The sequence below is a fragment of the Fusarium fujikuroi genome, chromosome FFUJ_chr05, assembly GCF_900079805.1.
Source record: "Fusarium fujikuroi IMI 58289 draft genome, chromosome FFUJ_chr05".
Lineage (NCBI taxonomy): Eukaryota > Fungi > Ascomycota > Sordariomycetes > Hypocreales > Nectriaceae > Fusarium > Fusarium fujikuroi.
The window spans coordinates 1,509,079-1,530,037 of record NC_036626.1 but is presented as its reverse complement, the minus strand read 5'-3'; the positions used below and the strand labels follow the sequence as shown (position 1 = coordinate 1,530,037).

General features: G+C 49.6%; 8 protein-coding genes; 3 read left to right on the top strand and 5 right to left on the bottom strand.

Annotated features, from left to right (window-relative positions):
• Window positions 1-96: 96 nt before the first annotated feature.
• Window positions 97-360, bottom strand: FFUJ_07250 (uncharacterized protein; the record flags this gene model as incomplete). The annotated part of the gene is made up of 1 exon (XM_023577481.1): window positions 97-360. One exon carries the CDS (start codon window positions 358-360, stop codon window positions 97-99), a length of 264 nt encoding a protein of 87 aa, XP_023430546.1.
• A 431-nt stretch (window positions 361-791) lies between these two features.
• FFUJ_07249 (probable protein kinase family protein) lies at window positions 792-3,393 on the bottom strand (the record flags this gene model as incomplete). XM_023577480.1 has 7 exons in its annotated part: window positions 792-1,901; window positions 1,948-2,224; window positions 2,292-2,665; window positions 2,717-2,863; window positions 2,912-3,022; window positions 3,078-3,215; window positions 3,271-3,393. 7 exons carry the CDS (start codon window positions 3,391-3,393, stop codon window positions 792-794), a joined length of 2,280 nt encoding a protein of 759 aa, XP_023430545.1.
• A 2,073-nt stretch (window positions 3,394-5,466) lies between these two features.
• On the top strand, window positions 5,467-6,849 carry FFUJ_07248 (uncharacterized protein; the record flags this gene model as incomplete). Its single annotated transcript, XM_023577479.1, has 1 exon — window positions 5,467-6,849. One exon carries the CDS (start codon window positions 5,467-5,469, stop codon window positions 6,847-6,849), a length of 1,383 nt encoding a protein of 460 aa, XP_023430544.1.
• A 471-nt stretch (window positions 6,850-7,320) lies between these two features.
• Window positions 7,321-9,884, bottom strand: FFUJ_07247 (related to aconitate hydratase precursor; the record flags this gene model as incomplete). XM_023577478.1 has 3 exons in its annotated part: window positions 7,321-8,848; window positions 8,901-9,757; window positions 9,840-9,884. 3 exons carry the CDS (start codon window positions 9,882-9,884, stop codon window positions 7,321-7,323), a joined length of 2,430 nt encoding a protein of 809 aa, XP_023430543.1.
• A 417-nt stretch (window positions 9,885-10,301) lies between these two features.
• On the bottom strand, window positions 10,302-13,626 carry FFUJ_07246 (uncharacterized protein; the record flags this gene model as incomplete). XM_023577477.1 has 2 exons in its annotated part: window positions 10,302-11,195; window positions 11,242-13,626. 2 exons carry the CDS (start codon window positions 13,624-13,626, stop codon window positions 10,302-10,304), a joined length of 3,279 nt encoding a protein of 1,092 aa, XP_023430542.1.
• A 1,282-nt stretch (window positions 13,627-14,908) lies between these two features.
• Window positions 14,909-16,352, top strand: FFUJ_07245 (probable alcohol dehydrogenase (FDH1); the record flags this gene model as incomplete). XM_023577476.1 has 5 exons in its annotated part: window positions 14,909-14,926; window positions 15,025-15,154; window positions 15,239-15,374; window positions 15,431-16,068; window positions 16,120-16,352. 5 exons carry the CDS (start codon window positions 14,909-14,911, stop codon window positions 16,350-16,352), a joined length of 1,155 nt encoding a protein of 384 aa, XP_023431426.1.
• A 1,145-nt stretch (window positions 16,353-17,497) lies between these two features.
• On the top strand, window positions 17,498-18,740 carry FFUJ_07244 (related to DNA repair protein NTG1; the record flags this gene model as incomplete). XM_023577475.1 has 2 exons in its annotated part: window positions 17,498-18,189; window positions 18,245-18,740. The coding sequence occupies 2 exons, from the start codon at window positions 17,498-17,500 to the stop codon at window positions 18,738-18,740; spliced, it is 1,188 nt and encodes a 395-aa protein (XP_023430541.1).
• An 833-nt stretch (window positions 18,741-19,573) lies between these two features.
• FFUJ_07243 (uncharacterized protein) lies at window positions 19,574-19,848 on the bottom strand (the record flags this gene model as incomplete). XM_023577474.1 has 2 exons in its annotated part: window positions 19,574-19,648; window positions 19,705-19,848. 2 exons carry the CDS (start codon window positions 19,846-19,848, stop codon window positions 19,574-19,576), a joined length of 219 nt encoding a protein of 72 aa, XP_023430540.1.
• Window positions 19,849-20,959: the final 1,111 nt, after the last annotated feature.

Sequence of the window (20,959 nt, the reverse complement as noted above, 5' to 3'; positions counted from 1 at the left end):
GGCCGTCGTTGGTGCGCAGTTGTGAGGGAAACCCAGTCACTCGTTTAGACATAAAAAGTTCGATCATCGTCCGCCTTCGGTATTATCACATAATCCTTAACCAAATTTCTTCGAGCCGCCCTTTTGAGTCGTCTTTTTATCCGTCTTCTTCTTTCCTTGTCCAAGCAATTCCAGATGTCCTGCGCGCTCACCGAGGAGCGCTTCAGTGCGCGCCGTCATGCCGCTTGTGAATTTCTTGTGCACCTTGTCGACGCTCGCTTTTGTTTTCTTGGGTTTATGCACCTTCGATGCTTGTCGCTTTGAGTGTGTGATCTTGGCTGGGGTTGCTCGTCCGAGCTTTTTGACTGTGCCTTGAGCCATTTTGAGGGACGTTGAGATATAATCTGGTGATTGCGCAGGAAGAAGGTTGGCGCGAGATAGTCGAACACTGTTGGAGGGTCTGGTGGGGGAAAATAGAAATCAAGGTGAGCGATTTTAGTGGGGCGCAATGCTCACCGAGGTCAGTATTCGGTCTGGAGTCGGGATATCGATTGACCCTCATCATAAAATAGGGATTAAATGTATTTTTCAATCTTGAACACTTATAGCTAGTATCGTGAGTGCTATTAGATGACGGTGTCTATATGTGTCCAACTAAAACATTATGAATGGCTTCAATCAACAATCGACATACCAGTGTATGCTCGAGAATGGTATCCTGATGCTCCCTAACGAAGAGTGGCGGTTATGGCAAAGCGACATTTTATGAAAAGCGCCGACTCCTCAAAACTTTCTGACTCTCGAGTCTATCATTACCAGCCATCGCCCCAACCATCATCGTCATCTGTTTCCTTCGGCTTCATATCGATCTTTTTCGCGGCAATTGGCTTCGTAGCCGATTTAGCCGCAGGCTTCTTAGCTGCACTTGATTTTGATAAACCCTTTGGCAAAGCCTTGGTGGGCTTTTTCTGTGATTGGGCAGCCAACCATCCAGCAAAGTCAGGCTCGCCATCATCAAAAGCGGCAGCAGATGCAGTCGTTGTCGTAGACTGTTTGGAGGATTGGCCGGGAGAGTCGAAACTGTTGAAGTCATCGTTCATATCTCCCCATGAGTCTCCAGCATCGTCACCATCGTCGGCAGGTAAAAATGAGTCGGCTACCACACTTGCGGTATGTGAAGAGTTTCGCGAGAGTGTTGCTGGAGGAGATTTGACTGCTTGGCGGTGAAGTGACGAGGCGGTGCTCGTTGCCGGCTTCTTTGGCTCGGAGCTGGGTGAGGGCGCGGGTCCAGGTGAAGCAGCACGGGAGTCTGATTCGGCGTGAATTTCGCCTGCAGCCGCAGAGATTTTGTTCGTAAAGGAAGAGATTGCCCAGCCTGCCCAGCCACCTGGGGTGTTTTCGTTTGGCTGTGGGGTACTCATCCGTGGAGCTGAGCCATCATTCGTCTGAGGAGGAGGCAAAACGCTTTCAGGCATGGCAGAAGCTGCCTTCTTGATCTTTTGGAGGTATATATCCATAGTACGAGTAGCAGAGTCGCGAACAATCTTCTCCTTATCAATCAAGACAGGAGAGATAACGGGCAAGATCCTGCATGCGCTATCCTCATCAGTGAAGTACTCCGCAGTGGCACCCAAGGCCATTAAGGAAGCATTCCGGGCATGTACAAATGGATCCCTGAGTGATCTAGTGAAGGCTGCAATGAGAACCTTTGAGCGGGACGAAGTACCCAAGTGCTTTGCAATTTTTCCCAAGCAGATAGTTGTATTTGTTCGAATGCCCGGTTGCTCATCATTTGCGGTTCTTGCAAGTTGTTTGAGGAGGTCACCATTGATCGTGCGGTCCGAGAGCTTAGTGATGATGACCAAAACAGACTTTAATGTTTGTTCTCGTACCACCGGTGTTACGTCAGTGAAGCCAGTGATCTGTATATGTTAGTCTTGCATTGAAGTAGAGTAACAGAGACTGTACCAATTGTGGAAAGATCTTGTCGTTGACGATCTTCTGTGATAGCTGATCAATCATCAAAGGAAGGCTATCCAATAAGCACACTCGAATAGCTCGGTCGGGATTTCCGAATAGGCGAATGATGAAGGGTGTAATCTTTGAATCGAAGTCGTCCTTGGGAAGTTTAGATGCGATTTTGAGAACTACGGATACAGCCCTAGGGCCACCGCCACCGAATTCAGCTGACTTCATCAGCTCCGGCATAACCTTTAGCTTGAAGAACTCTTCTGGAAAGTCATCGCTCAGTTCGTCCAGTCCACTGTTCAATTATTAGCAATTTGGAGGTATGAAAGGAGCTGAAGATGTACCTAAGGAACTCTTCTCGTTCATCTGGCGTCTTGATGTCCAGATTATCGATACCCTCGGTCAGCTTGATGAGAGAACTGTCAAAGAAAGAGCCATTTCGGTTGCCTTGATCAAGGAAAGCTCCCACACTGATTCGGGCCTTCGGGTTCGCGTTACACAGACGCTTATAACTGGACTGCATTGAAGGGGGGATGCTCTTCGTTTGGCCAGCCTGATCAGCTCCATTGTAATCGCCGTTGAAAACTTCAAAGATCAATGTTCCGAGATTAAATGCGTCTACTGCTGTATGGGGATTCTTCTTGATAACATCCCATCCGCCTCGTGCCAACTCTGGAGGAGAGTATCGACCCGCATCAGGTACCAAGCTACCGTATGTCTATGTATATGTTAGCCTGATTATACGGGTACCTATATGGGGACCTCTTGCATATATTATTGACTCATCGTCCTTGAGGCTACTGAGAACATCAAAGCCGCCGAGCTTCCACTCGCCACTCTCTGAAGTATATATCGATCCAACTTTGATGCTGCCGTGGATCGAGGAAGCGTCTTCGTTGATGAATTTTATAGTGCGCTGTAACATCATTAATATCGATTAAAAGACTAACATAGCAAGCCGTACCGCAACGCTATGCAAGCCCCATTTTATCGTCTCGGGGCTGAGACTCTTTCTTCGAACGTGCCATCGTAGGGGTACTACTCGTTCGGTTGCAATGTAGATATACGTCTCCGTCTGTCAGATGCTATTAGCGGAATGCTCTTAAACCGACCGGCAGTCTTGTAGATACCTCGACCGCATCTAGAAGTTTGATCACGCCTGGGTGCCGTAGTGTTCGGAGCTTCTTTAGGGCATTCTTGGCTAGGGGGAGTTGGGATTGGTTGGTGGTGATATCAAAGGAAAAGATGCTGCAGTTTGAACCATCTTCCTATTCAGAGATTGTCAGCAAGTCCACGTTGTACGCTCTGCGACGTTGAGCTTACCCTCCTGGTACCATTATACAGGGTCCAGATGGACTCATCGATATCAACCTTGTCGCCAAAATTGTATGGAAAGGGAGGGCCTTGTGCGATGGCCGAGGCCACGGCAGATTTGAGAAAGTTCATTCCAGTGTCGCAAAGTCTAGAGCTTGTACTGGGACTTGAGCATTTAACACCCTACTTGTCGAGAATCGGCATATGCACAGGTCGGAAATACTGTTGTTTGTACTATGTAGACGAATGATATATTGGTTCCAGATTCGCAACGTGGTTATTGGCGCTGTACGTCAGGGAGCTCAAGACCCCCGCGCTAGTGCCTGATAAATTTAACAGGGGATGGAGGGGTGTCAGGGTTACCTAATCCATCTGACCATGTAAGAGCCCAGAACATACTGAGCGCCAGCAACATACTAAAGTTTGGGGTTCGAATAGGTCATGGTGTATGTATGTAACTCCGTGGGATCTAGCATCCAGGTAAGTAGGTTTGATTAATTCGCCACTGACTGGACTGTAGAGGGAATTAGCCCCGGTCATCGGACTCGAAAAGACTTGGACATGAATACAGATCAGGTACATATTTGGGCCGGAACAGTTATCTGAACCAAAGATGAGTGGTTTTGTTAAAAAGTCTGAAGAAAAATCAGGTGAGGCAAATCAACACGGTACTTGAGTACCTGGATAAATGAATTTTGAGGCGTCTTGTTTGCATCACAAAGAATATGAAAGAGATATTGGGTTTGGACTTGATCTTTTATCTTTACAGTGTGTTTATGCTCACCAACTGCAGAGTTAGCAGTCTTGAATAAAACCTAGTCTTCACAGAGCTTCTATAAATACAAGCATAAATCGATTTATTTATCACCTATGTCTTGAGTCAACAGGCAGGCGGAGCAGAATATCTCGCTGGACACGCTCATGGGTGTAAGTTGGCCTGGTTGGCTTGTGGGGCTCCACTGGTAGGCATGGCAGCCGGGGCGGAAGAATTAGTCTTCCAGCTCGGGGCAACTCACCTCGGGAACCTCCCCACCAGGGAGGTCTTCCCGGCGCCTCTGCATCCCATCCTTCATCATCATCAATGCTTGGGCCAATAGCGAGCCACTAGCAACAGGACCAGCCCGCAATGAAAGGCGCGAAACCAACGACCACAGTCATACGCCTCTCTGCCTCTGGCGGCTGGAGATCTCTTTCATTCTTTCCCTGATCCTAATCCTATTCTCTATTTATCCTTTACTACCTGATGTCGGCTGGCTCGTCGACCCATACATAAGCTCAGAACGCACATAGTCACTCCTACTCTTTCAACACAGGGCAGCCGTGGGGAACTGTCTCGGACGCGACCTAGCTCCCTTTGCTTCTTTCTACTACAGTATAACACTGTCCTTTCGCCTCCGTCTACATAATACAATTATCGACTGCACAGTATTTTCGATTAGCATAACAAGCATAACGCACAGATAGGGCATCAGAACTCTTCTCTGGGTGGTCTCAGACCTCGGTAAGATATTTTGATTTCGTTTTCTCTGTCTTACTTTATGCTCGTTAAATGATGCCTATGGTAAAAGGTCTGACTGAACGGAACCCTTCTGGTTGCGCCATCTTCTCTTCTGACTCTGTCAATAACATTGTTGCCTGAATCAACCCTGTCATTCCATACTGCACCTCAGCTGTAACAGCTCTCCTACATTCTAAGCTTGTTTGTAGAGCGCTGGGGCCGATTGCCATAGAGTTTCTATTGTCGCACAATGGAGTCTTCTTCCTCGTCTTCGCCACGGATCTTGACCAAAGGCCGCGACAAACAGCAGATTCACTGAATCAACACACCTGTCAGAAAAGATTATGTGCCAACCGATGAGGTGCCTAGCTTGACGGCCATTCAAAACTGAAAAGATCTGATTCGACTTCTTATACAATACTTGCTCAGCATTACTGATTTAAACGCATATTGCTAACATGACACCTAGGTAATCCTTCATCTACGCGCCTCATGACTCAATCCAGTCGTAAAAGCCTGCGTGTGGTGGATCAGTTCTGCGTTTTGGCTCATCAACGAGGTTCTGAATGACTGCCTCCACACATGTCGGCGGCACTTGTGCCGTTCTCACTTGTGAAAGGATCATTCTGCTTAGTTCCAGGCATTACTGTGATGAACACTCATCATTAGAGCCAACTGCGGCCAGCAGAGATTCCTCTGCTACGAATATGGCCAAGGGCTTCCGACCCGCTAACAGGAATTTTGTTGCTAAAAGAGGTCGAGGCAAATTCGTGTTTACACCTTCACGGCACTTTTCTAGGCATGATGCACCATCTCAAGGCGCCTCTAGTCCGGATACCAGCGCTCCCGTGACACAGTCTCCAAAAACAAATGAGCGAGATGCCCCTCCTTCGTCTTTGGTGCAAGACACATCCATTGATACAAATGACAGAAACCTTCAATCCGGGCCAGAGAATGGAACCAGCCACGTTGCATCGACACCCGACATTGGATCGGCAACGCATCCCACGGAGAATCCCAAAATGGATACGCGTCAAAATGGGCAATTTGTCGATGCAACTGACAGTCAACACTTGGTTGGGACAGCGCAAGCGGCTTCTGAAGGGTCTCCTTCAAACCAAGGGTTTAAGAAGACCGAGCCTTCCCTAGGCCTTGACTTCCAGTCGCCCGTTCCTTCCACCGCTCCTGTGAATCGTATGCAGTTTACTCCTGAAGACGGTGTCAAATTTAGGTCTTCTCCTTGGACATCCAAGCCAAAGAAGGACAATACACAGAAGAGTTCGGAGCATCATTATCCAGAAACACGAACGAGTTCGAAGGCGAAGCTCTTATCAACTCCCACTAAGCGCTCGGCTCCCCTGACAAGTAAAGGGCTCCCAGTCAGGAAACAGAACTTTCAAGGTTCCCTGCCTGAATTCAGCGCCGGAATCGATGATGAGGTGAATATGGCCGATGTTAGTGACATTGACGAGGAAGCAAAGCCGGCCAAACCTGTGCCGCTCTCCTCCCGTGCCAAAGCAGAAGCTCGCAAAAAGAGGCTTTTAGTCGAGTTCGATTCTGAGGCATTCGACTCTCTCATTTATCGACAGTCGAGTTTGCAACCACCCCCGCATGTTACTATATCTTCGCGTATTGTCAAGTACCGCCCAGTTTACGGCGACCAAAAGCCACTTTATCTTCCGGTGAATCCAGCAATCCATCACATGCACAAGCGATCCCGTGCATGGTATAGACAGAAGTGCGATGAAATCAGACGGCGTCCAAAACGCAAAGAGTGGTTTGGCAAGGTTGTGGAGAGACAACGCTGGTTACAGGCTCTAGAGGTGAAGAAGCAACAGAAAATCAAACAAGCTCAGCAAGACGGGACTACTCCCCCCTACATACCACCAGAACCGCGGGGTGTCAAGCGTATCCTTGACTTCGGTGACCTGCCCGAGGAGGAACTGCCTGAGTATGTGCGGAGTAATCCTGCTTGGTTGAAAGCCTGCGCTTGGTTCAGAGAATGCGAGGATAAGGCGACTGTGCGTCAGCGACATGTCAACAACAAGACCAAAGAGACAGAGAGCTACTTTCAGAGCTTGAACGCTTGATGAATTCACACGATATATGATGACGGTGCATTGCAAAGGAGTCAAGAAGACTGTCTTCTTGGGTTTTGACTAGTGCATCTTGGGCAAACGGCCATCTTCGTTCTTGTCAACGAAGGGCAAGCGATTCCAACAATCCAAAAGTATATATGCCACAGGAGTTCATGGGTTCGAGTTCGGAGTTACACAGTTAGGAAATTTCCACTTCTTTAAGAAGCAATACAGGTATATTATCAATTGATGACAAAAGGCGTATATATGCATGTGGTTCATTTGTAAGTCGTAGGGCTAGAGAACAGAAACAATTGGTATTGCTGGTATAAACAATCTATCATTCGGCATTTTTACCCGACCAAAAACGCCCTTTTTCTCCAGTCCAACACATAACTCGGGCATTTTTGGGCATCGCTAGAGGAACCTATCCTGTGGCCCGAAAGTTGTATCTACTAATGCTCAGAAAGAGAGCGGCTCGTCTTATATGCCCTTAGACAGCAGGTTGAGAGCACTGCCAGCAAGAATGAAACCAGCCTGGTCCTTGGTAACAGCGTGTTTAGTGGGAATGAGGATCTCTTCACCGGAGGCCTTAGTGACACGAAGTTGAATATCGCCCTTGCCACCATTCTGGAGCATCTCATACAGACCGACAGTGGCAACCTCGTCGCCAGCGGCGATCTTATCATAGTCAGCCTCGTTCTCAAAGGTCAGAGGTACAACGCCCTGCTTCTTGAGGTTGGTCTCGTGAATACGGGCAAACGATTTTGTCAGAACAACACGGGCACCAAGGTAGCGAGGCTGCAGGGCAGCGTGTTCACGAGCTGAGCCCTCACCATAGTTGTGCTCAGCAACGACAAGCCACTCTTGACCACGTTCCTTCCAGAGTTGGCCAAGCTCAGGGATAGTGTGCTTAGAGCCGTCGAGGTCGTAGGCAGCGTTGACCTCACCGGTCTCCTTGTTGATGGCGGTGTTGAGGGTGTTAGTGCTAATGTTAGGCAGATGGCCCTTGTACTTGAGCCAGGGGCCGGCTGCGGAGATGGTATCTGTCGTACATTTGCCTGTGACCTTGACAAGAACACGAAGGCCAGAGAGATCAGACGAGGGGAAAGGGGCAAAGGGCTCAAGGAAGGCCAGACGCTCAGAAGTGGGAGAGATGGCGATCTTGGTGTTAGGGTCAGGGGCCTGGGATAGTACACCAAGCTCGGCGTTGCCAGACTCGAAAGGAGTCTGGGGACCCTCAAGACCATGAGGAGGAGAGAACATGAAGTCCTTGCCATCGGGTGTCTTGATGCTATCGGTCACAGGGTTGAAGGTAGTGGATCCGGCGAAGGCCATGGCGGTGACGATCTCGGGAGAGGCCAGAAAGTTCATGGTATCAGGATTACCATCATTTCGGCCACGGAAGTTTCGGTTATACGAGGTCAGGATAGCATTGCTTGTGCCCTTCTCAACGCCATCCTGTCGCTTCCACTGACCAATACAGGGACCACAGGCATTTGAGAGAACAATTCCGCCGGCCTCCTGGAATGTCTCAAGAGTACCATCCCGCTCAAGCGTGGCGCGGATCTGTTCACTTCCCGGAGTGATGTAGAAGTCGGCAGCAGGCTTTAGCCCAGCCTTCTTGGCATCCTTAAGCAAACTCTCGACACGGGTCATATCCTCGTAAGAGCTGTTGGTGCAGCTACCAATGAGACCTGCAGAAAGAACCTGGGGCCAGTCCTGTTCTTTCACAACTTCCTTGAACTTGGAGAGTGGTGTGGCCAGATCTGGTGTAAAAGGGCCATTAATGTGAGGTTCGAGAGTCGAAAGATCGATGGTGATGAGTTCGTCGTATTCAGCGCCCTCATCGGCCTTGAATTGCCATCGAGCATCAGGGTCGGAGCTGTTGCTGGCAAAGGTCACCAGAGCTTCAATGTTCTTGTTGGCCTGAGATCGCCGGGTCGAGTCAAGGTACCTAGCCGAAGCCTTGGTGTAAGGAAAGATAGAGGTTGTGGCACCGACTTCGGCGCTGGATTAAGTCAGTATTTTCCCAGATCCCCTGGTTTATAGAACAAACGTACCCCATGTTGCAGATAGTAGCCATGCCGGTTGCGCTCAGGCTTTCGACACCTTCACCAAAATACTCAATGATAGAGCCAGTGCCACCACGGACTGTGAGATGGCCAGCAAGCCGGAGAATGACGTCTTTGGGAGAAGCCCAGTTGCTCAGCTTGCCGACAAGTTGCACGCCCAAAATCTTGGGGGCCTTGAGTTCCCATGGAGCACCGACAAGGGCCTCAACAGCATCTGCACCACCGACGCCAATGGTTATTGTAGAGAGACCGCCAGCATTGGGGCTGTGAGAGTCGGTACCAAGCATCATCAATCCAGGAAGAGCATAGTTCTCAAGAACGGTCTGGTGAATGATACCAGCGCCAGGAGGCCAAAAGTCCATTCCGTACTTGCGCGCCGCAGACTCAAGGAAGTCAAAAACCTCCTTGTTAGTCTGGATACCAGCAGACAAATCATCCTCAGCACCCTTGGAGCCAACAATCAAGTGGTCACAGTGAATGCTTGCAGGGATTGCAGGCTTGGCGAGGTTGCAGGACATGAACTGAAGAATAGCCATCTGAGCAGAAGCATCCTGCATGTTGACACGGTCGGGCTTGAGGCGCAAATTGGCCTTCCCGCGGATGTTTCGTCCATTGTCGGTGTTGTTCAGCAAGGAGTCCTCGGGGTTGTCGAGATGGCTGTAGAGGATCTTCTCGGCGAGGGTCAGGCGCTGCTTGCCGAGGATTCGACGGACATCGGTGTACTTGGTGTATAGCTTTTCGTAGGTAGGAGGAAGAGGCTTCGCGCTTGAGAAGTTTCTCCTTGTGTTATTAGATACAACGGTGGTTGATCGAATGGCATTAGGACCGGAACGTCGCAAGAGTTGCTATTGCCGCGTGGAAGGGTCAGCTTGTGCATCTATGTTTTCCTGCGGAGAGGCTCCCAATTGATATAATGGTGTGGCTTACCGTCATGGCACCGCCTGAGCGGCTGGCGACCTCCATTGAAACCATGTTGGACTATACACGGCAACAATGAAAGATGACTCTTGTGGTCCTCTCGTTACAGATGTTATTCCCTAAATTTGTGGTGGGGGCGAAGTCGGGGCGGAATTTTTTGGTCAATTGTAAATTGACAAGAGCCGATTGGCGTTGACAACCGATGTCCGGGGATGTGGGGGTCTCCGCCATCCGAACACCGGCGGAGATGGGTCCCATCCATATCATCTGTATAACCTAGGAATAGGACGGGTATGTGTTCAAAAAGTAGTGGTTATAAATCATTGTTTGGATCTAATGCCCATTCTGAGAACATAGGGGCATATAGTACATTCCGCTCATGTCTTGTATTACCAAAGGCGCCTTCCATTCGCCAATCCGGACTCATGTATCAAAGCATCAAAAAGTCATTCTTGTTCAAATACACGCCTTCTAGTAGGCAACGGCACCATCTGCGTCTTCCAGCCACAGTGTCGCCAGGTCCTTTGCCAATCCCAGTCGAAGTTTTCGAAGAACGTCTTCGCCCTTGCTTGTTGCAAGCCAACCCTTCCTCCAGTCCCATCCTCTGTTGACCTTTGTTCCCGCCGAGATCGACTTGTGCAGATGATTCACCAACACGGAGCTTCCGGTCATCATGAAGCTTCCGCCTAGAGAGGCTGTTGATTTGGCCATTAGATCTTGTGGTGTAGAGCCCTTCAGTCCCTGGGCAGATGCCAATACAAGATTGAAGAAATCGTCGCACGCCGAATAGACTCGATCACCAACTGTTTGTAAATCCTCGATGGCTTTGAGCAGAACATCGATCTGGGGGAGTGTGACGATGGCTGGGGATTGTTTAATAAAGACAGTGGCCTCTCCCAGCAGGGCCAGGAGGAAGTCCTCGCTGACTACTGCATCCCGCGTTTCGTCGTAAAGCCCACCACGGATGTTGTCGTCGGAACTAGAAATAACAGCAACTAATGCAGATGCCGCTTGCTTTTTCAGTTTGAGGGCCTTTGTAGGCAAAATATTCTCCAAGTCCTCAGCATCGCGGAGCTCGTAAAACTTGCGTAGTGTGGCGTAACCGCTGAGCATTCGGCCAAGCAGTTGAGCTGCTTCAAGATCCTGCTTGGCCCGTTTCTCAAGGGTCTCAGTTCGCTTTCGTAATAGATCCTTGAGGTCCTGATCTAGATCCTTCTCTGAGGGGTAGACTGTGGACTGGACAAGCGAGTAGCACATCAGTAGATTCAGCACCTCCCGGACCCTGTCTGAACGATGTGAGAGTGCATAGTACCAGAGAGCCTCGCCGTAGCGATGAGACTCCTTGGAAAGGATCTCTGCGAATGTCTGTTTCGGGTTAGTTTAGTTCAGCATTATAATCAAGATTACTAACCTCTGCGGTTTCCTCGGCGTAGTTAATCATGCCAAGGTCATTCAGTATTGTCCAAATCTTGTCCACGGTCCGTCCTGAGTTCTCATTCAACGTAGCAAGGAGATCTCGAAGGAGTTCGCCCACTGTCTCCTCTGATCTCTCGGGCGAATCCATCCGGCCCAACACCTGTATGGCCATTTCCCACCCATCACGCTCTGTTGACAGTTGCTCTATACCTGCCAGTTCCCTAGCATACAGGACAAGAGTTGTGTCTTTGATACCATCCAGTTCATCAGGTCCTGGCTGAGTCACGCCTAGTAGCGCAAGATCGTCCATATCCAGACTATCGGTAGGAAACAGGTTGGGTCCGGTAGGAGCGGGAAGCCATTCGCCTAGAGATGCGATTTCTGCCACAGTACATGCCAGTGGCAATGACCATATTCTCAGGAATCCCAGCACCGCGTTAACGTTTCCTTCAAAAGCGGAGGCTACGGCAACTTCGACGGGGTTTAAAACATTAGGGTTAAGATCTGACTGCACAACCATGTGAAAAGCAGTTGCCAGTCGATCGAAGTAGTCTTCGGAGCCAGCGAAGCGAGATGATGCCCGCAGTAACTGCGATTGTGAAAGTCTCAGGGCCTTATGCCGTTGATTCCCATCATCCCACCACCCAAAAAGGCCTATCGTTGCTTCACACCAATCCTGGGCGACTTCCAGGATGGCCTCATGGTTACCAAGAACGATACCATACACGGTTTGCAAGTTCTCGTAGATATCCCAAGGGATTTGACTTGAGGCCTTCCGAGCCATGGTGGATAGTGATTGTTGTTGGGGTGCAAACTCATCGTCCATCAAATCCTGGATATCCTGTTCCCTTCCTTCGGCGAATAGGGTCATTCGATTCAGAGATCCGCGAGCCTGAATTCGGAAAAGAGTCCAGTTGCTATTCCAGATGTCCCACTCTGATCTTGTACCTGGGCACTGGTCCAGGACTTCGCTAGTGGCTGCGGCAAAGCGTCTGACATTCTCAAGAGCTTTGCCCGTGTACGCATAATCACTTCTAGGTCCTCGGCGAACATTTTGCCAGCCAGCTTCTTTCAGTAGATGGGATGCGCTGCCAACATCCCCTCGTAGCAAGGAGCATCGGACAGTCTGCCAGAATAGAGGATGGCATGCAGGGCTTGGTATGTAGCGGCTGACCTCACGCACCTGATCAGGGTACAGGTTATGGTTCTTATGCATCCAGTCGAACAGGATTTCGGGCAGCGGTGGTGCCTTCTCCTCGTCGGTATTAGTGCCGAAGCGAGTGTGGTGCATTCGAAGTATCAGTTGTGCGACATAGGCGGCTTTCTCAAATGGGTCACTGTTGAGACCAGGACCGATGGTTGCAAAATCTTCTCCTTCTGGTTGTGGCAGTCCATTCATAGTCTTCTTCCATAGTTCAATCAGGCGGAATGTGATGTTAGACAAAGAATTGTCCATCTTCTCAACGTCATCCTCAGGTCCGACTCCCTCTTCGTATAGCCTACATACGAGCTCTTCGGTTTCGAGTATCATATCTGCGGGTTCGACAATTTGCGCATGTTCGTGCTGACTGTAAAGATTTTTGGCAATCGATGCAAAATGGAAACCCTCCTGGCGCCCTGACATGCCAAGATGGGCTGATGTTTGTCTGAAAATGCTTTCTGCTTCTTGGCGCACTCGTTTTGTCGCGGCTGGTGTGTTGAGCATCATGAGGTCGGATTCATCGCCAATCATAGGCTGGCCATAGGGTCGATCGTCGTGTCTCATGTTCAAGAACATATCGGGTTCTTCAGATTCTTCGCGCTCGAAAACATGGTCGTCTTCCTCATAGCTTTCTCTCTCATCTTCCTCACCGGCAATGTCTTGATCGATATAGCGTTCGATCTCGGCGTCAACTTCGTCATCCTCGAGGCGTTCGTCTGGAGCAGCAGACATGCGAAAAAGATTACCTCGTGGGGGTGGGAGCTCCACATCTCCTTCGGCATCTTGGTCTTCCTCTAGATCCTCATCTTCCTCGTCCGCTGCGCTGAATTGGCGACTCAATCCTGAAGGCTGTCGTCCTCTAATGGATCGACCAAGCGGGTTGCTTGAGGCGCCTGTGCGACCAAAAAGATTTCTTCCAGAGGAGGAATTGTTGGACACACCAAAGCTCAGAGGCTTTGTATCAGTCATGCCACGCATGAAAGAGCTTCCCATGTATGAATCAGACGGGGCACCCGCGGGTGTAAATGAAGCGACTGAAGATGGAGGTGGTCCAGCTGGAGTCGTTGAAGGATTATCGGCAAGAAACGAAAAACCTGTGCCGCGGCCGCTCTTGTCTGGCGTCGATGGCGCTGGGCTTGCTGGAGGACTAGAGTCCGGAACAATAAAGCGAGATGACATTATGCTAGACAGAACTCCTCTGCCTTCGAATTCGGCTAGGCCTTATCGGTGCGTGAATTAATCTGGGTTCTTCGCTCCCTCGATTTGCCTTGCGCTATTTTCGCATGGGATGATCGTATTTAGTGGTGGAATGGATATAAATTGTTAAAGCGGTGTTGAGTTGCAAGCTCCTGTTTGCTTGAGCTGAACGCGCTTGGGATATTTTTTGGAGCTATCGCGATGGGTAACACTAGCCGTTGTTTATCCGACGCGACCCCTGCACATGACATCGGATGGGCTTTCTCTAGTAACTCAACCAAGCCAATAGTTATCATTCCAGCAAAGTGTGAAAGCTGGTCCGTCATGTTTGTTTCATTGAAGGCTGACTTTCCTGCTCCTTTGTCGCATGTCTGTAGGACTTGTAAGACTTCAAATTAGTCGAATGTTGTGCCCACAAAGGCTGCATGCAGTACTTGAGCTCTTGCAAATCAAGAGGAAATCATTAAGCATATATCCAGACAAAACACGAATACTCGATCACATTTCGAACTGTGGTTTTTCTTGGTATTATGAGCGATAACAAAAGCAGAATGTAAAGAGAGAGCTTCACTGAAGGTGGATCCAACTTGTTTGATTGATGGAAGTTTTGGAAGGGTCTGAATTGCTTCTTTTCAAATTCTGAAATGCAGTACCAGTAATCTCTTATCTTCATCTTCCCGAGGGTTCGGAACCAAGGCCGCTTTAACCTTTTGCCCAAGATCACGTCAAGTGGGCACGGCGTCAAACGGAAGGTCTTCCGACCCCGTGAAGCCACAAAGAGCTCTCGTCCTGACTCACAGGTGCGGCTTCTCTCCCTAACCGTCGGCCAGATCGGTCTCATCTGCCGAAAGAGTATTCCGTCTTTGGGGCAGTCTGGCTATCTCTGCCAATGCCATCTCAGCACTTCACACCAATGGCGCAGTACCTTGGCATACTCTGCCAATGTCCCCGCACAATGCTCTCACGTAAGGAGAGTCAAATTGGGCGTCATACGCCCAATGAACATTAATCTCATGGCCGAAGCCGCGATTCTTTTCCTATCTTAGTGAATGTGGATTGGAGCTCCAATTGCGGGGTACGTTGTTGCCCACCGGAGTTGCTCGGTGATCGGGATCTGAGTGTGCGGAAGGTTTTCCTACTGTTTCTACGTACATAAACAGATTCCCCTTGAAGATTCATCTACCCCTCAAATTGTTTGTCTGTCTTGTTATTCACTTCTTTCCTTCTTCATCGACAGTCAATTTCATCCTCGTAACACAGAAACATGTCTACCGTGGGCAAGGTATGTGCCTTTCACAAGCTTTACTACCCCTCATCATGCCCAGTGCCCCGCCCTGAACGAGAACCATCATGAAGACGCGTCGCTGATGCTATCACTAGACCATCACCTGTAAGGCCGCCGTCGCCTGGGAGGCCGGCAAGCCTCTGTCCATTGAGGACATTGAAGTTGCTCCTCCCAAGGCCAACGAGGTCCGTATCCAGGTCTACTACACTGGTGTTTGCCACACAGGTATGCTCTACCCACGTCATCGAGCTCCCGTAGCTCTTGAGTCGTGCAAATCTGCTCAAGATTAGTGTGTTAACGTGATTTTAGATGCCTACACTCTCTCCGGTAAGGACCCTGAGGGTGCTTTCCCCATTGTCCTCGGACACGAGGGTGCTGGTATTGTTGAGTCCGTTGGTGAGGGTGTCACCAACGTCAAGCCTGGTGACCACGTTGTTGCCCTTTAGTATGCTTTTTTCATACCTTCATCAATCTCGCAAAAGCTAACGTATTCCCGAACAGCACCCCCGAATGCAAGGAGTGCAAGTTCTGCAAGTCCGGAAAGACCAATCTCTGCGGCAAGATCCGAGCCACTCAGGGCAAGGGTCTGATGCCCGATGGTACCTCTCGATTCAAGTGCAAGGGCAAGGATCTGCTTCACTTCATGGGCACTTCCACCTTCTCTCAGTACACCGTCGTCGCCGACATCTCCGTAGTCGCCATCGAGCATGATGCTCCTATGGACCGAACCTGCCTGCTTGGCTGCGGTATCACCACTGGATATGGTGCTGCTACCATTACAGCCAACGTTCAGGAGGGTGACAACGTGGCCGTCTTCGGTGCCGGATGTGTCGGTCTTTCAGTCGTCCAGGGTGCCGCTGCCCGTAAAGCTGGCAAGATCATTGTTGTTGATGTCAACCCCTCCAAGAAGGCCTGGGGTGACAAGTTCGGTGCTACTCACTTCGTGAACCCCACCGAGCTCGGTGACCAATCCATCCAAGACAAGCTCATTGAGATGACTGACGGCGGTTGTGACTACACCTTCGACTGCACTGGCAACGTCGGTGTCATGCGTGCTGCCCTCGAGGCTTGTCACAAGGGTTGGGGTGAGAGCATTGTCATCGGTGTTGCTGCAGCCGGTCAGGAAATTTCCACTCGACGTAAGTTCAGTCCTAACAGCATTGGAATTCGAAGATACTAACTTTCGAAAGCATTCCAACTTGTTACCGGCCGAGTGTGGCGAGGATGCGCATTCGGTGGTGTTAAGGGCCGCTCTCAGCTGAACGACCTGGTCGCCGACTACAAGAAGGGCGATCTCAAGGTCGACGAGTTCATCACCCACCGCAAGACTCTCGGCGAGATCAACAACGCCTTCGAGACGATGAAGCAGGGTGACTGTATCCGTGCCGTCGTCGATATGCAAAAGCTTGAGCCTAAGATTTAATGACCCAAAATGTAGTATAGATGAATGATATCAAAAAAATTTATGTTAAATGGCAAACTGTTCTCTCTGCACCAGAAACCGCTCTTATTATGTGTCAAATTCGAGGACCTTGATAGATAAAGAATGCCCTGTGCGATTGATACAGTGTTATATATGATGCGTACCTGTCACTCCACCACTATTCGCCGCGTACGAGGAACGAGTCTTATGAAGCCTTACAACCTTGCATGATGGCAGAACCAACAACCACTGTCAAAAGTCTGCCAGTTTGATACCGAGTTGGACTACTACGTAGTAATTTATCCTTAAATTATTTATAAAACTTTGGTAAATTATGGTCAAAGTCCTTTAGGCGTTTGCTAGGGCCTCGTAATCGTGAGGTTATCTTAACAGGAATATTGAATCATTCTACTAAGGTGACCTATATCTATGGCGATAAAGACTGTGCAGTCGACAGCCGACAAACCTCAGGAAATTGCCAGGCGCGACTATCGAAATTTTTAAGTACTAAGGGTAAACAGTTCAATGTTAGAGGGCAAGAAACTACCTGGTCTTGCAAGGGGAGGCAAGCAGGCAAGGAACCTTAGGATCTTTATCCTAAGGGATGAAAAGACTTAGGTAAGTTTAGTGTATTTTAGTAGATCTTTAGATCAGATTTTGGCACCGTGTTTTATCAAAAGCTCTATGGTCCCCGAAGTCTAGGTACTCGTACAAAACGGTACCTTGATGGCCGCAATAATTGACTCCTAAAATTGCTAGGCATCTATCTCACGAAGCTTCAAGCTGCCTACTATGCTTACATGCCACATGGCAGCTACTTAAGAATCTGCTTTCAGACAATTAAATCTCTTATATTTCCTGTAACTCAATATATATTCGAGGCCTAAAATCTCGGGCACCATATGGGCCTACTCAAGACCTAAGCAAGTAAAGAGATTTTCTTCTGGTAGTGTTTGCGCTCCAGGCGCGTTTTGAAGAAGCATCACCCTAGACTCTGGGGTATCTCCACAAACGTTAGCACCGTGGGTGGGGACAATTTTTGCAATTCGTGAGATCTCATTTGTCAACCTATGAAAAGGGGACCATGATAAGTCGCGACTTAGAACAATCTACAATTACCAAACGAATCGGACGAAACAAACAAAATGCGCTCATCACGGATATCAAGAGATGCTTCGAAACTATTCGATCATACGGCGGAGCCTATTTCACCTCCAAGACGACTGACAAGATCTGCACTGGCCAAATTTGCCTTCACCTCAACAGAAGAGTCCAAACACACGCTCGCCGATATCGAAGACAATGGAGGTCCTGCTCGTAAACGAAGGCGTCCAGTAGTGAACAAGACTGAAATTTCGACATCCACCCAAGCTGTAAAGCCTGAAGTGGTCGACGAAGCCCTCGATGATATCCCACCACCCCCAGCAAAAGCGCGACGGGTTCGTAAGCCTGCTCGAAAAGCCTTCGATGCAACAACTGGCGAAACGAAGATGGAACCTCCGTCAGATTGGGAGGCCGTTTATGATACTGTGAGGAAGATGCGGGCACCAGGTGGGCGAGCTTACGGTGCAGCTGTTGACACTATGGGATGCGAACGCCTGGCGGATCGAAATGCATCTCCAAAAGACCAAAGATTTCACACATTAGTGGCGCTCATGCTGTCGAGTCAGACGAAGGACACGGTGAACGCCGTGGTTATGAAGAAGATGCAAACTGAGCTGCCACCGTTTGAACCTGGGGCGCCCCCAGGACTAAACCTAAATAACATACTGGCAATCGACCCTAAGCTTCTAAACGAGTTCATCTGGGCGGTCGGCTTTCACAACAACAAGACGAAGTTTGTGTCACCCGATCGGTATGGACTGATCGAGATTGGACTGACTGGTTTTCAGGTATATCAAGCAAACAGCTGAGATACTCCGCGATACATGGGATGGCGATATCCCCAACACCATCGAGGGCCTCGTATCGCTACCGGGCGTCGGACCCAAGATGGCTTATCTCTGCATGTCCGTAGCATGGGGTAAACATCTGGGGATTGGTGTTGATGTGCACGTACATCGTATCACAAATCTTTGGGGTTGGCACAAAACGAAGAACCCAGAGGAGACACGAACAACACTTCAGTCATGGCTACCACAAGATCGATGGCATGAGATCAATCATCTTCTGGTGGGGTTGGGACAGTCGGTGTGTCTTCCTGTCGGTCGCAAGTGCGGTGAATGTGATCTTGGCCATGAAGGACTATGCAAAGCTGCCGATCGAGCAAAGGTGTCTGCCGGACGTCAGCTCAAAGCCGAAAAGGTAGAACCGGAGGCTCAGAGCGATACACTGGTCAAAACGGAGGTTTCACAGAACATTGTAATCAAAGAAGAGGGTGGTGTATGATGGGTTCCCAGGCTCTCATGACAGATGAATAACCCCATCCACTGCCCCGCCCCCGGAACCAACCACCCCATAATAATCCCCAGGATCGAGTTGCCTGAAGTCGCTGGCAGTAGTCAATTTGACCACGTATATGAGCGCTTGTGAAGGTTGGCGTTGAGAATTGACAGAAAAGATTGACCTCCAGACGCATTAATACCCATTGATACCCTATTCTACAAAGACAAAGTTAATAGTCTCTTGCTGACACACTTCTGTGGTCCAGCCTAAACGGCACTATCGTATGCGCGGTCTTGACAGACGCTCACGAGATCAGTCATGGGCCGATACGATATCGGAGATAAGCCGGTAAAACAACCTAGGCAGGGTCCTCGTGGTTCTCTGAAGTCGTACCTGAGACCAGGCTCGAGCAACACGTAATCAAGCCAAGACAACGGATCTTCACTCCATTCTGAGTCAAGTAGTCAAGCAATGTCACCGCCTCTGCAGCAGCAGTCGACTGAAACCCGTCGATTGATCGACGAATTCTAAGGATTACCAAATCTCAATGGACACACTTCGCTTTGTGATTGTGATGAAGAAATGAATCAATTCAGAGCCCGCTAAGGGAGGGGACAATGTCCCCTTATCATATCCTGTACGCCAACGCACCCTCAACTATCCGAATAGAAATATACACCGGCGAATAACGCTATGCATCTGATGATGCTGTCTCGGAATCCAATCTCATTATGTCGTGGCCGTCAGAATGCGCATTGCGGACTTTAGAAGTGACGGCAGTCTCCAGTCCGAACCATGATAGATATGTAAGGTGATAATGACTCTCGTTGGTCGATTTACACGCCCCGGATAACCTGGGTTCGTTCCGACTCGAGTTGTGCAGCGTTACGCTCGTGAGACTGCTTCTTGCACTGCATGTGGGTTAGCGGGTCTGCATCCATGGGTTTGTATGAGGTGCTGAACTTGCGTCCTCGAGACCGGTACACTTGTGGTCTTCTAGTAGACGGTGCTTGCCGCAGAAATGGCCTTGACAAAAGGTGCAGTCGCCGACGATCCGTTGAGCGGGCTCACGGCACGAGGCAGCGGTGCAACGGATTCGCTTAGGAGGCATGGCGGTGTTTCTTTGTTGAATTTGTGGAAAAGGTAGACTTCTGAGAGATGAACTGGACAGGTCCTTGGGTGGGTGAGAGTTTATGTTTGAAGCGGTAAGAAGTTGAGCCAAGTAGGCCGTCTTTGTAGGAAGTCGGATGCAGTGACGGCGTTTCGAGAAATGCGTGAAAAGCAAGAACCAAATCAAAGACTCATTCACACAACGACAGTGACAGAAGATGAAGCGATCAAAACAAAACAGGAGTTGGCGGTGGAAAACGAATCTGGTCGGGGCTTTATAAAGAGCGGCGAGGCGAGGCGAGACAAGGCGGCTGATGAATGAATCATGCCTTGGTGGAGCCAGCGGCTGGTCAGTTCGCCTCCAGCTCATCGCTCTCACCACATTCAGGCCGCGGCCATGGGCAGGGGGGAGGTGTGCAAGTTTGTTTTACCTTACCTAGTTGAGTCCCATCGTTAAAGAAGCTGTTGTCACACAGTATAAATGCATGTGCAGTAGTCAAGTTTGTCCATCCATGCTCAGTCAGATACATACAGGGACCAAAGCTTGCTTGTTACAGCAACAATGAACAACGTTGGCCAGCCCGTCGTTTGTTTACACATGCACTGCATATGCACAAGTACGATCCCTCACTTTTTTAGACGGCATATAACACAAACTCACAGACGCATGTGCACCACCAAAGTTTGCTCTGCGATTTCCAATTCGATAGGCAATTAGAAGCAAAATGACAACGACACACAACACAACTGCAGAAGGTCGTGGAAACGCACCCCCCTCCATGTCTCTCCCGTTTTTGGCTTACTGATTATGGGACACCCATTAAATTCAATGGGCCACTTTTACCCGCAGAGGCGCTGGGTTTTGGGGGAACTGGAATGACCAAGCCGGACCCGTCTCTCTTAAATCAACAGCGAGAATAAAGGGTTCTTGTTCGTTCACCGCGAGGCTCCGAAAGCGGGCGGTGGAGGCAACAGAATTGGGCGGGGCTGGCCGTGACTGTGCTGGACTGAACTGGACCCAACTGAGACTTGGGAAAAGGGTCCGGAGCGCGAGAGATGTGACGTCGATCAGGTGGGCTAATAAACTTGGCCTGTCTCGTCTTTTCAACCCG